At 37.7% G+C, this 12,581-nt stretch overlaps 1 protein-coding gene across 1 annotated transcript in view; it reads right to left on the minus strand.

The window, feature by feature from the left end:
* The window catches only part of SLC15A5 (solute carrier family 15 member 5), a 108,871-nt gene that overhangs the window by 56,163 nt on the left and 40,127 nt on the right, over positions 1–12,581 (minus strand). The window contains 2 exon segments of the mRNA XM_049884841.1: positions 11,373–11,441; positions 11,444–11,558. Of these exon segments, the coding sequence (XP_049740798.1) occupies positions 11,373–11,441; positions 11,444–11,558 (184 nt within the window).

Below are 12,581 nucleotides of genomic sequence, written 5' to 3' on the forward strand. Positions count from 1 at the left end.
TAAATAGCTCACTCTTCATCAGCATCTCTCTCCTACCCACTGTCCAGTCCCTTTCATGTCTGTTGAGTTGTCTTCGGGAATGGTTCCTGTCCTGGGTCAACAGACGGTTTGGGGACCATGCCCACCGGGATTCCTCTAGTCACAGTCAGACCATTAAGTATGGTCTTTTTATGAGAATTTGGGGTCTGCATCCCACTGATCTCCTGCTCCCTCAGGGGATCTCTGTTGTGCTCCCTGTCAGGGCAGTCTCGGTTGTGGCCGAGCACCAACTAGTTCTTCTGGTCTCAGGATGATGTAGGTCTCTGGTTCATGTGGCCCTTTCTGTCTCTTGGGCTCATAGTTATCGTGTGACCTTGGTGTTCTTCATTCTCCTTTGATCCAGGTGGTCGAGACCAATTGATGCATCTTAGATGGCTGCTGGTTAGCATTTAAGACCCCAGACGAGTGGCTGCTTTTTTATTCAACAGAATTCCCAGGACAGAATCTGATAGCAGGGGGTTGAAGAATGAGTGGGTGGTCTGTATAAGTAGTGTCATCTAATTTTTTAAGGAACTTGAGTTGGAATCGACTTGATGTCACATGACAACAACAGGAAAGTATAAAGCTAATCCAGTAGCTTTAAGAGTAGAATCACAGGAAGCAGTTCATAAGGTGTGGAAGGCTTGGCTGTGTTTGTATGCTGAGGGGAGAAGCCAGTAGAGATGTGAAAAATTAAAGATGTAAGAGCAAGAAATAAATAGTAGGGAAATGTCCTGAAGTAGAAAGGAGAAGGGAAAGGATCAAGGATCCAAATAGTTTAATCACAGAAAGGAGGAAAAAATCATTCTCTCAAGGAAAAGAGAAAGTGTATCAGATGTTTGAGAAAACCGAGGATGCTGAGAAACAGAAGGTGAATTTGAGGAGATTTACACCATATGACCTCGATCTTACAACTTGAAGGGCCCAGTCACTTGCTGAGAGTGAGTGAGTGAGGATGAAGTTGTGGGGATAGAGGAGAAAGGTTTTCAACTGCTGCGTTTAGTTGAACATAGAGTGTCTGGTTGAATTAGAGCTGTTGGCTGATTTGCAGTTTATGTTATGTAGTCTCTCTCTCTTTTTTTTTCTGACAATGAAACAGCTGAACTGTCCCAGACAATGGATACACAATCCAATACTTTTTCCATTATGTTTTGCTTTTGACATTACAGTAAACAGCACCTATTTGTTTACAAAATTTAAATGATTTTTAAAAAATATTTTCACCGAAGGATACGGCATTTGAGTCTATTTTTTTAATTTGTTAAAAGAATTTTTGTAAACAATTGCATTCTTCGATTTAAGATTAATCTGGGTTGGGAGGTACTAAACCCAGCCAAACCAAACCCAGTGCTGTCGAGTCGATTCCGATTCATAGCGATCCTATAGTACAGAGTAGAACTGCCCCATAGAGTTTCCAAGAGGCGCCTGGCGGATTACGAACTGCCAACTCTTGGGTTAGCGGCCTTAGCACTTAACCACTACGCCGCCACCAGGGTTTCCTGGGAGGGACTAAGTAAGTTATTTTCCTAATTGAATAGTCTCTAATAGCAGCAGCTAAAGCATAGAGGAAAGAATTCAGGGCGGAGTATGCCTCTTAATAGTTATATCATTGTGGGGAAGTCACTTTACCTTAAAAACCTTAAGAAGTCCCAAAACCAAAATGAAAACCAATACCGTTGAGTCAATTCCAACTCAAAGTGACCCTATAGGACAGGGTGGAACTGCCCCATAGGGTTTCCAAGGAGTGGCTGGTGGATTCGAACTGCTGACCTTCTGGTGAGCAGCCAAGCTCTTAACCACTGTGCCACCAGGGATCCTAAGAGGTCCCAGTTACCTTTTATTTTAGATAATGTAAGTGAAAGTTCTTTGCAGTTGGAAAGAACAATACAAATCTAGAATGGTTTCAAGATCTATGTTTTAAATTGTGTAAGTACTTGTGAAATTTACCTTCCGTGTACCAGTTCTAACAAAAAAAAAAAAAGAATGCTAATAAAATAAGGGTATAAAGCAAGAAAGGGGGAGAGAATGAGCCAGGTAAACAAAAGATCTAACAGAGGGGAGTGCTGGACTGCACATCTAGGGGCCACAGTCCAGATGGAGAAGCCGTGAGGGAATGTGAGCTCTCCAGAGGGAAAAGAGGCATCAGTACATTATTCTATATGTTTTAGCATTTAGGAAAAGCTAATTATAGTATGATAAAATTGATAGAGCAGCTCGAAAATTTAAAGGGATTTTTAAATTAATAATTTTAAATTAATTTTTAAATTTTTTAATAATTATGTGATTTTTTTAATTGCTTAAAAATTGCAGAGTTATTAAGTACAGAAAAATGGATTTCTTATATGAAAAAACTGAATCTTAAACCCTTTCTTTGGTTTTGCAATGAGTTATAAATTTTATTATAGCAATTTGGAGAAATACATGTATATAGATATACAGTAAAACCTGGCAAAAGATGGAACCTGTATAAGGCAGAAACCTGTCAGAGGAGGAAAATTCAAATATTTTGCAGTAATAAAGAGCGATAGTAAGCACCCTGTCAAAGGCAGAAAACTTGCAAGACCTGGGAAAACAAGGCAATCTCGTTGAGTTCCAACTCTCACAGGTTTCACTATACATGTTGTTGTTTTTGTTGTGTGCCGTTGAGTTGATTCTGACGCATAGCTGACCCTATAGGACAGAGTAGATTTGCTTCCTACGGTTTCCTTGACTGTAATCTTTACAGGAGCAGATTGCCAGGTCTTTTCACCACAGAGCCACTGGTGGAATATATACCATTTATATAAAGGACTATTGATTTAAATTGAATTATCCTTATAGTCATATTCTTTAGCAATATTAACACAAAATAATATTACACAAACAAATGAACAACACTTTAAAGATTAAAAGTCAGTTGCCTCTGGGCACTATGACTGGGTGGTAAAGAAAACTGGGATTGGAGATTACTGATCATTATAAACCTTTCAGCACTGTTTGTTTTTTGACCTACCATGTTTCCCTCAATCTAAGATTAATTCAACTGTAAGTGGCAACATGTTTCCTTATGTGTGAGTAAGAAGGAAAAAATGCTGCCAATCCATCACAATATTTAACTCCATTTCAGAGATGTGTATGTATAAAAAGGTATGTGCTGGTATTACATAATTAAGTTGCTCAAATTACAGAAATTAAATTGTCCATGATAATCAAATGAACTTTAAAGAAAGTGTTGGAGTGGGGAGGGATAGAGTGTTAAAAACTTTATTTGGTCTGTTTTAGAATTTGAATCCTATGAATATCTTCTAAGCCTCCCGTCTTCCTAAATTATTTAGAAACATCTACATAAGAACTACTATACTCTTTCGTGTTTTGGTTATCATCAAGGCAGCTGTACTATGTAAAAGGGCTTATTTTTATGCAGTAAAGCTTACAGCATTATATGCAATCGTTTAGATCAGGAATCAGCATTTTTTTTTCTGTAAAAGATCAGATTATGCATATTTTAGGCCTTGTGGGTCCATAGGCAAATTTGAGAATATTACGTAGGTATTTATGTAACAAGAGGAGTCCCTGGGTGATGTAAACAGTTAACATGTTTGGCTACTAACCACAAGGTTTGAGGTTGGAGTTCACCCAGAGCTGCGTCAGAATAAAGGCCTGGTGATCTACTTCTGAAAAATCGTCCATTGACAAGCCTATGGAGAACAGTTCTACTCTGACACGTGGGGTCACCATGAGGTGGAACTGGCTCAATGTCAACTTTTTTTTTTTAATGTAATAGGAGAGAAAATAAATTTCCACAATTTTTTTTTGAAAAAATTCAAGATAATAATTACAGTAATAATAACAATTTTTTAGAAGGTGAGACAATTTTGTTTAACTTGGGTCCAAAGTTAGTGTTTCCTGTCATCAAGTCAAATGCAAACGTTCATCTGTGGAAACCATTCTTAGCTTGCAGACCATATGAAAACAGACGACTGGGCGGATTTTGCCCATGGGCCATGGTTTGCCAATGCCAGGTTTAGTCATCAGCTCCTACTGCCTGTTCCTGAATTTTTGCTCTGGTCTGGTGAGAAATTGTGGCATTTTACCTGGGCCACTGCTGCCTGGACACATGCATGAAGCCTAAGAGAGCAGTCTTTTGGCCTCTTGCCCTTTTCCTTGCTACTCACAGTGCATTCTAACCAGTAGCATAGGTAGCCCTTGTTTCTTGTTATTACTACGTGTCGTTGAGTCGATTCCGAATCATAGCGACCCCATGTGACAGAGTAGAATGGTCCCATAGGGCTTTCTTGACTGTAATCTTTAGGGAAGTAGATGGCCAGATCTTTCTCCCACAGTGTGGCTGGGTGGATTTGAACCATCTCCCTTTCCGTTAGCAGTCAAGTGCTTAGCCATTTGCACCACCAGGGCTTTTTGAGAGCTTGTTAGACATGCAGAATCTTGGACTCTACTCTAGAACAGCTAACTCAGGATTTGCATTTAAACAAGATCCTCAGATGATTCCTGTACACATTAAACTCCTCTATTTTTTTTTTTTTTATCATAGAACACTCTCAGATTTCTAGAAAAATCCAAGGACAAGCAGTTCTCCAGACAATCTCAAGCAAAGCCACATATTTAACTCATTTACCCAGATATTTTAGGGCAAAGCATATTTTACCTGAAGGGTTTAGATGACTACCTTTGTTCTTTGGTTTTATTTGCTATTGCACTCCAGGTGCCGGTGAAAAATGACTTTTTTTAAAATTCAAAACAAACGCTGATTCCAACCTAAATTTAATCCACTTCATTTTTATTTTTATTCTCAACTTGTATAAGATCGTAACACTTCCAAAGGAGAGTGCATTTTATCAGAATGCACACATTTTAAACCTCTAACCGATCTGTATTTACAAGATAAAGCACAATGGTTTCAAAGGAGATATTATATTCAGATAAATAATGCATGTTTTAATATTGCCCGTGTGGTTGTGGACAAGCCCATAAGAGTCCTGAAGCTCTTATGGTTTATTCTCTTATCCTACCTTGTAATAATTTTCCAAATTAGAACATAATGAAATCAAAGAAAACCAGAATCCATTCAAACACTAAAGTTGCACTTGCTGTTTTATATGGAGGCAAAATCTTTACATGAATAAATGGATATTTTAAGATTCTTCAGTTATTGGCTGAATTTACTCACTGAGAAAATTATGGGTTTTCTATAGGTACTATGATGTTCGAATCCATGATATCTAAGCTCACAACCATAAATATGAAATTCTGTTGAGTTCCTAAAAATTCCTCTTGGATCTCTGATTTTGGCAAATTCCCAGAAGACGAAATTTGCTCATGTAAGAACATACTGGTTGGTGCCCATGAACCACTCTCATAGAAAACCTGTTGCCTTCGAGTCAATTCCAACTCATAGCGACCCTATAGGACAGAGTAAAACTGCCCCATAGGGTTTCCAAGGAGTGGATGGTGGGTTTGAACCTTTTGGTTAGCAGCCTGAGCTCTTAACCACCGTGCCTCTAGGGCTCCAGACTCTCAAAGAGGTAGCTGTAATTTCGTTGCCATATGTATCTGCTGCCTTTGGAGAAAATAATTCTCACCTACGATGAGAATGACATATGTTTTTTATTTTTATCTGCTTTACCAATTAATGGTGTGCTCCTATATTTGAACCGAGCTATTCACCCTCTTTTTTGTTTGTTTGTTTCTTTCTGACCGTTGAAACTCATTTCAGGAGATTCACCTTTAGTTTTGTGCTTTAATTTCTGAATATGCAACAGGTACCTCATTTACTGGAGATCAGATACACAAACACATCTTGATAAAGAATCACTTATTGCTTTGGGTGGTGTACTAAATGGGCTACTTTACCTCAAATTTAATTTCAGCTTTGATGTCAACTTTAAAAATAAGATCCTGAAAATACTACTGTATTTTACACAAATACCGTGTGCCTTCTATATTTATTTGCCAACCACACCCTCCCCCGTGAGGTATTTTCATAAGTGTACTATGCTAAATTTTTTTAAAGCAACGTGTAAAAATAAATTGGCATAGCAGTACTTATGAAGATAGCTCATAGGGGGAGGGAGCGATTAGCAAACAAATGTACAAGGTGTGCATTATTTGTGTAAAAATACAGTAATGTGCTTTTATTAATTAAATGAATGACTTAATCCAGCAAAATATTTACAAGTTATTTCTTTTTGTGTTTGCATAGTTCCTCCCATTAGGTACGTTACAATGGATGTACCCTGTAGTATACCTTGGAAAAAATGTGTCAGTTCCAAAACACTAGGAAAAAAAGTAGTTTTGCCCAAGCTAATCCTACTTTCAATAAAGGTGACTGGATCTCTGACTTGGTTTTTAGTTTATCAAGCACTTTTTTTCCAACCAAGGAATGATTTTTATACTAAATGTCAATTATTAGAACTAGTAGAAGTTACTGGTTATGTTAGAGAATCAAGCCCTTGACTTTACCTATATCATAAAGAAATTTTAAAGGTGAAAGTCTTAAAGATATTTGAATATACCTCATATGCATTTCAATCTAGATGTTATTTAAAAGGCCAAATAATTGTTACTCCTGTGTTATACATTTCTGCTTGGTATAAGGCTTAATAACAATCTTAATTAGACTAATTTTAGCCAGATTAACACTTGTGTGTGTCAGCACAAACTTAATGCTGCACACTGCTGGATTTAATTAATACTAAGGAAAGGAAATACTCATGGTGTAAACATTTTTTAACTGAAAAAGGCTAACATGACGTATGCACAATTATGACAGAGGATAAATCACAATAAATCACTGATTCTAGATTTTTAGTGAAATAAAGTTGACATTAAAATAGATAAATAACCCACAACATTTTAAGAGGGAGGAAATCAGTTTGTCCACTGGGTGGAATGTAATGTTAACCTTTAAGTATTAGTTTTACTTAATGTGTAATAACATGAAAAATGCTACTTTAAATTGTGAAGTACAAGAAAAAATACTTAAGAAAAAGAAAACCCTATAAATAGAGAAAAAAAAAAAAAAAAAAGACTAGAAGGCAATATATGAAAGTAGTAACGGGATTTGAGTTTGGGGCCTATGAGTGGTTTTCTTCTTTTTTCTGCTTTCCCATATGTCCCTGAAATAACACGTGTTACATTTATAGTGAAAAATAAAACTCGTGAGGTCTCATAGCGAAAAAAAAGAAAAAAGCTAAATAAGGTCAAGTGTAGTGTTAGGAAAATACAGTCTTGATGGAATACGTTGGGTGTGTTATCAAACCTTTGCATTTCATGCATAGTTCTGGAAAGTTTGGAGTTTTTTTTGTAGTTGGCACCCTAATACACATTTCTTGATTTCATTAGGTAACGAACTTAGGAATGTTACATCTTGAATTAGAAACCTCTCCGTTGTTGCATTGTTTAAGAGCTAAAAAACAGAAATAAGTTGCATTTTTCCTTCCTTAAGTTTCTAGTTTGACCAACGGTGTGGGACTTCCCCACTTCTCACCATTGGCCTGAGCTGTGATTATGCCTGTCAAGCTTTAGGCATGGTTGTTGTCTGTACTCTCTCCTCTGTAAAGACGATAGTACCGGGAAGGGAAGTGACTGAAGGTGAGAGGATGTCAGGAAATATAAGGAGTAACAGCCCACTGGGGTTAAAAAAAAAAAAAAGGATTTTTTTTTTCATTTACTTCATAGAATTTATTGGAAATAGCAGTGAGGATTTCAAGTTAACACTGATAACTTCCATTTTTAGGAAGAAGGACCCGGCAGTCTACTTCTGAAAAGAATTAGCCAGTGAAAACCTTGTGAATAGCAGCAGAACATTGTCCGTTTTTATAGCTCATAATAATAATAAAGCAATGACCTTAGAATTAGAAGACCATAATTCAAACGATGCTATCTTTGTGACCTTTGATCTCTTAAATGATTGTTCATCACGAGTTTTAATGTGATATGTATATGCATGGTGCCTAGGCTCAAATTAGAAACTCAATAAATATTTGTTCAGTCATAATTTATGTACTTAAAAACCTCACCCACATTTTCAAGGCACTTGAGTTCAAGGTAAAAGGAAATTTTAATGTCAGACTAATTTGATTACATAAATTACTATCAAAAGTACCCTAGGTTTGTACCTATGTGTCCTGACAAAACATGTTAATTTTCTATAATCATAATCAGAATATGGAAAACTTAACCAAATATCTAGTTACAAAGATGAATATCATATTTTTTATATTCCCATAGCAAAATATTATGCAAATAAATAAGCAAGTATGCAAATGAATGAATGATTGCAGACTAACTTAGAAACAACGAATTTCAGTATTTTGTACCCAAAGGAACATAGCTCAGGTTCATTTGAAATGACTAGTTTTTCCTTTTTCCTCTAGCAGGCCTTGTTATCAACCTTGGAGGGGAATATTTAGTTCATTAACAATATCAAATAATATACTATGTAAACTCTGTGTAACTCCCCTCTAGCCAACAAAACTATACCCCTCTTTAAATATGTTGTCAAATATGCAAGAGTGGAGAATTGCTGAAGAGTATGTTGCCTGTAGTTAAAGTGAATTTAAGATTTCCTGTGCTCTGGAAGGAAACCCTTGTGGTGTACTGGTTAAGTGTTACACCTGCTAACCAAAAGGCTGGCAGTTCGAATTCACCAGGCACTCCTTGGAAGCTTATTCTGTCCTATAGGGTCGCTATGAGTTGGAATCGGCTTGAGGGCAACTTTTTTTTTTTTTTTTTAATTCTCTGGAAGGATTTCTAATGTAATTCTTTCAGCCATGCAGTATAGAATATTTTCCTAAAGTCATCCAGGCTTTTTTTTTTTTCAAGTAATTAAGCATAATTTGAAGCTCAGTCTGGGGTATTTCATGATATACAAGACTGCCAAGGCTTAGGGCACCGCACAATATAAATTTACTTCCATTTTGTCCAGCATTCATTCTGTTTCAATAGGGTAAATGCCTTACTTTTCTTCCATATCTTCAAAGTGCCTAGGATAGTGCTAGCAAAGCAAAATCGAACCCGTTGCCATTCAGTCGTTTCTGATTCATAGTGACCCCATAGGACAGAGTAGAACTGCCACATAAGATTTCCAAAGAGCAGCTGGTGGATCTGAACTGCAGACCTTTTGGTTAGCAGCTGAGCTCTATTACCACTGTGCTACCAGGATAGTGCCAGGCATTCACTAAATACTTACTGGTTTTTGAATTTCTACATTGGCAGACCAAGAAAAGCACTTTTAAAGATTTATGGATTGTCAAAGCCTATTACAATTTGGAGTTCTACTCTGTCCTATAGGGTCACTATGAGTTGGAATCGACTTGAAGGCAACAGATTTGGTTTTGGTATTAAGATTTATAATTTGCCAAAACTTATTATAGTAAATAAATATGGGGTGGCTGGTTTAAAACTTAATCAGAAAAGATTATGTACAATTGAAGATAATAAAATAAACTAAGGTAAGTTTAATCACTGAATTCTTTCCCAAAACAAATACATCCTGTGATCTTGTTAATGGCATTGATAAGTGACAGGAAGCTTGCACCCTGAAATGTAACTTCTATGAGCAGAGAAACAACAAAAATTATAATGTAATAATAAGTGTGACTAGAAGACTGTGTGGTCTCCATAGATCTTTAAAAAGAGTAAGAGTGGCTTAGTCAAGAGAAGAGGATCTTCTAGATACCTGACCCTGACTATTTTAATAAAATTATCTCTCAAGTAGAGGTTAGAACCATAGATGAACATTGTGTGATATTTCTTGATTTCAAACTTCCTTTCTTTTCTGTTATGAGCCCTGGTGGTACAGTGGTTAAGGTAGGTAGTTTGAACCCACCAGCCGCTCCTTGGGAGAAAGATGAGGCAGTCTGCTTCCGTAAAGATTTACAGCCTTGGAAACCGCCCCCCCCAGGGGGCAGTCCTACTCTGTCCTTTCAGGTTGCTATGGAGACCCTGGCGGCATAGTGGTTAACAGCTACAGCTGCCAACCGAATGGTCCGCAGCTTGAATCCACTGGGTGCTCCTTGGAAACCCTATGGAGCAGTTCTACTCTGTCCTTTAGGGTCCCTATGAGTTGAATTGACTTGATGGCAACAGGGTTTTGGTACATGTAAAGGGAGCCCTGGTGGTGCAGTGGTTAAGACCTTGGCTGCATTTAAGCAAAAAGGTCAGTAGTTTGAATCCACAAGCCACACCTTGGAAACTCTATGGGGCAGTTCTACCCTGTCCTATAGGGTCACTATGACTTGGAATCGACGCCACAGCAATGGGTTTGGTTTGGTACCTGTAAATATGATGCTTTTTGGGAATACAATTTTCTTTTGCAATGTTAATGAGGTCATGCCAGAGTAAGGTAGGTCCTAAACCTAATCACTTCTGATTTATAAAAAGGGCAGAATAAACACAAAGACACACACAGGCAGGGGGAGGAAGACAGACAATGGAGACAAATGCATCTACAAGCCCCAGGAATCCCCAAAATTGTTGCAAGCTACTAGAAGTTGAAATAGACAAGGAAGAACCTCTCCCTAGAGCCATGTCCTGAATTTGGACTTGTAGCCTCCTGAACCGTGAGAAAATAAATTTCTGTTCTTTGATGCCACCCACACTTGCTATTTGTGTTACAGTAGCACTACGTAACTAAGACAGGTCACTTTCTCAAATAAACCCGGCAATTCAGTGGCAGAATAGTGGCTAAGACCCAGATTCTTGATTCTGAGGCTGAGCCTGGTTTGTAAGGTACCAGAAACTATCCTCTTGTTTCATGAAGATATTCGAGGAGCCACAGCTAGGCAGATGAGGGGATGATTAGAATGGATGGCAGTTCCTTCTGTCCTATTTCAATCAGAAAACTTCTATTTTAGGTTCTTTGGATTACGTTCTGAGTAAGACATCATAAAGTTTTTCACTTCTAAAATTATTTAAAAATCATTGCTAGGTACCTTATTATTTGAAGAAGTAGTATATTGAAGCTGTAAATTACAGTACTAATTTTTAATAAAATTTGCTACTGGTTCAGAAATTAATGTCTCCCAAGGATAGCCTGGTATTATTTGTTACTTGCATTAATTTTTAAGAAATATTCAGCATTGGCCTAGGAGTAAGGACTGCTTTACCTGAAGATAGGTGTTGAAAGTTCACCATTTTTTCTATCAGATGTGTCTTCAAAGGAGGCATAAAAGGATGGAAGGAATATAAGGCACCAACGTCTGGGCAGAGGTTTGGGAAGCTGGAGATATTATCACTCATAAACTCATCTTCTTCCAGATTATCCAAAATCTACCCTACTTGGTATCTTAGAACTTAGCAGAGTATTTTAAAACAATGCAAACAACTCACTTGGGATGCTAAGTTGTACTTACTAATGCATGCCAACAGAAATGGCCCATCTCTCTTAGAGGGAAATAAGCGGGTGCTGAAATACTCCATAAAGGAGCCAGGATTAATAATGGCAGGAAGCCGATCACATTCATTACTGCAACTGGCAGAAGAAAGCCATTCGAATTCAGATTGGAATTCATGGTCTGTAGATAATATCCTGAAGGAATCTGTATTTGAGGGGAAAAGCAGCCATCAGTGGTTTAACTTTGGAGAAACTGATGCTTGTACTATGTGACCAATGAGCTACATGTTCCCCAGCTTTTCAAATCCCAATTATGTGCTGATAAAGGGTTTCCATCTGTGACATTAGGAATTCTGTTTCGTCTATTAGCAATGCTATGGAGGAATCTTCTGTCGTGTGGTCTATCTTCTAATTTTTCCTGTAGAAAATACAGTTTGCTCTAATTTTGTGTTTAGGATGACACAAATGAAATCAAAGAACTTAAGGTTTTTATATAAACAAATAGACTTTTTTCATGAACGATAAAGTCAAAACCAGTAAAAAGTATCAAGGATGTTTGTTTTTGGCTAAATGAATGAAAATAAAACAAAACAAAAGGTTTTTGGCTAGAACAGATCCTTTAACTAGCATCTACTTCTGTGGCAAAGTAGATAGGAATGATTTTTTTTTTCCCCTTAGAAGATGGGTTCAGTGTGGAGGACATACTACCTGTTGCAGATTGTCTTTGTGGCCTGAGAACACATTACCTGTTGTAGGCTGTCTTTGTGGGCTTCCTGGATTGGCCCCATTTCTAATGAGAATCAAGTAATGTGAGAAAAAACAGAGAAAACATGCTTCGACCCGTGCTCTCCTTCTAAACTAATTGTGTGGAACTAGTGGGCCATACCACCACCCATCTGTCAGTTTGTTGTACCTTGGTGGCTTGCGTGTTGCTATGACCCTGGGAACTATACTTGCAGGGTCACCCATGATGGACACATTTCAATAGGGCCTCCAGGCTAAGAAAGACTGGGAAGAAAGGCCTGGTGATCTACATCTGAAAATTAGCCAATGAAAACCTATGGATTGCAACAGAATATTGTCTGATATAGTGCTGGAAGATAAGCCCCTAAGTCGGAAGGCACTCAGAATACACAGTGGCTGCAACAATGGACTCCAGCATACCAATGTCTGTGAAGATGGCGCAGGACTGGGCAACATTTTGTTCTGTTGTTCATGAGGTTGCCTG

This window comes from Elephas maximus, chromosome 4 (genome assembly GCF_024166365.1).
Source record: "Elephas maximus indicus isolate mEleMax1 chromosome 4, mEleMax1 primary haplotype, whole genome shotgun sequence".
NCBI classification, from domain to species: domain Eukaryota; kingdom Metazoa; phylum Chordata; class Mammalia; order Proboscidea; family Elephantidae; genus Elephas; species Elephas maximus.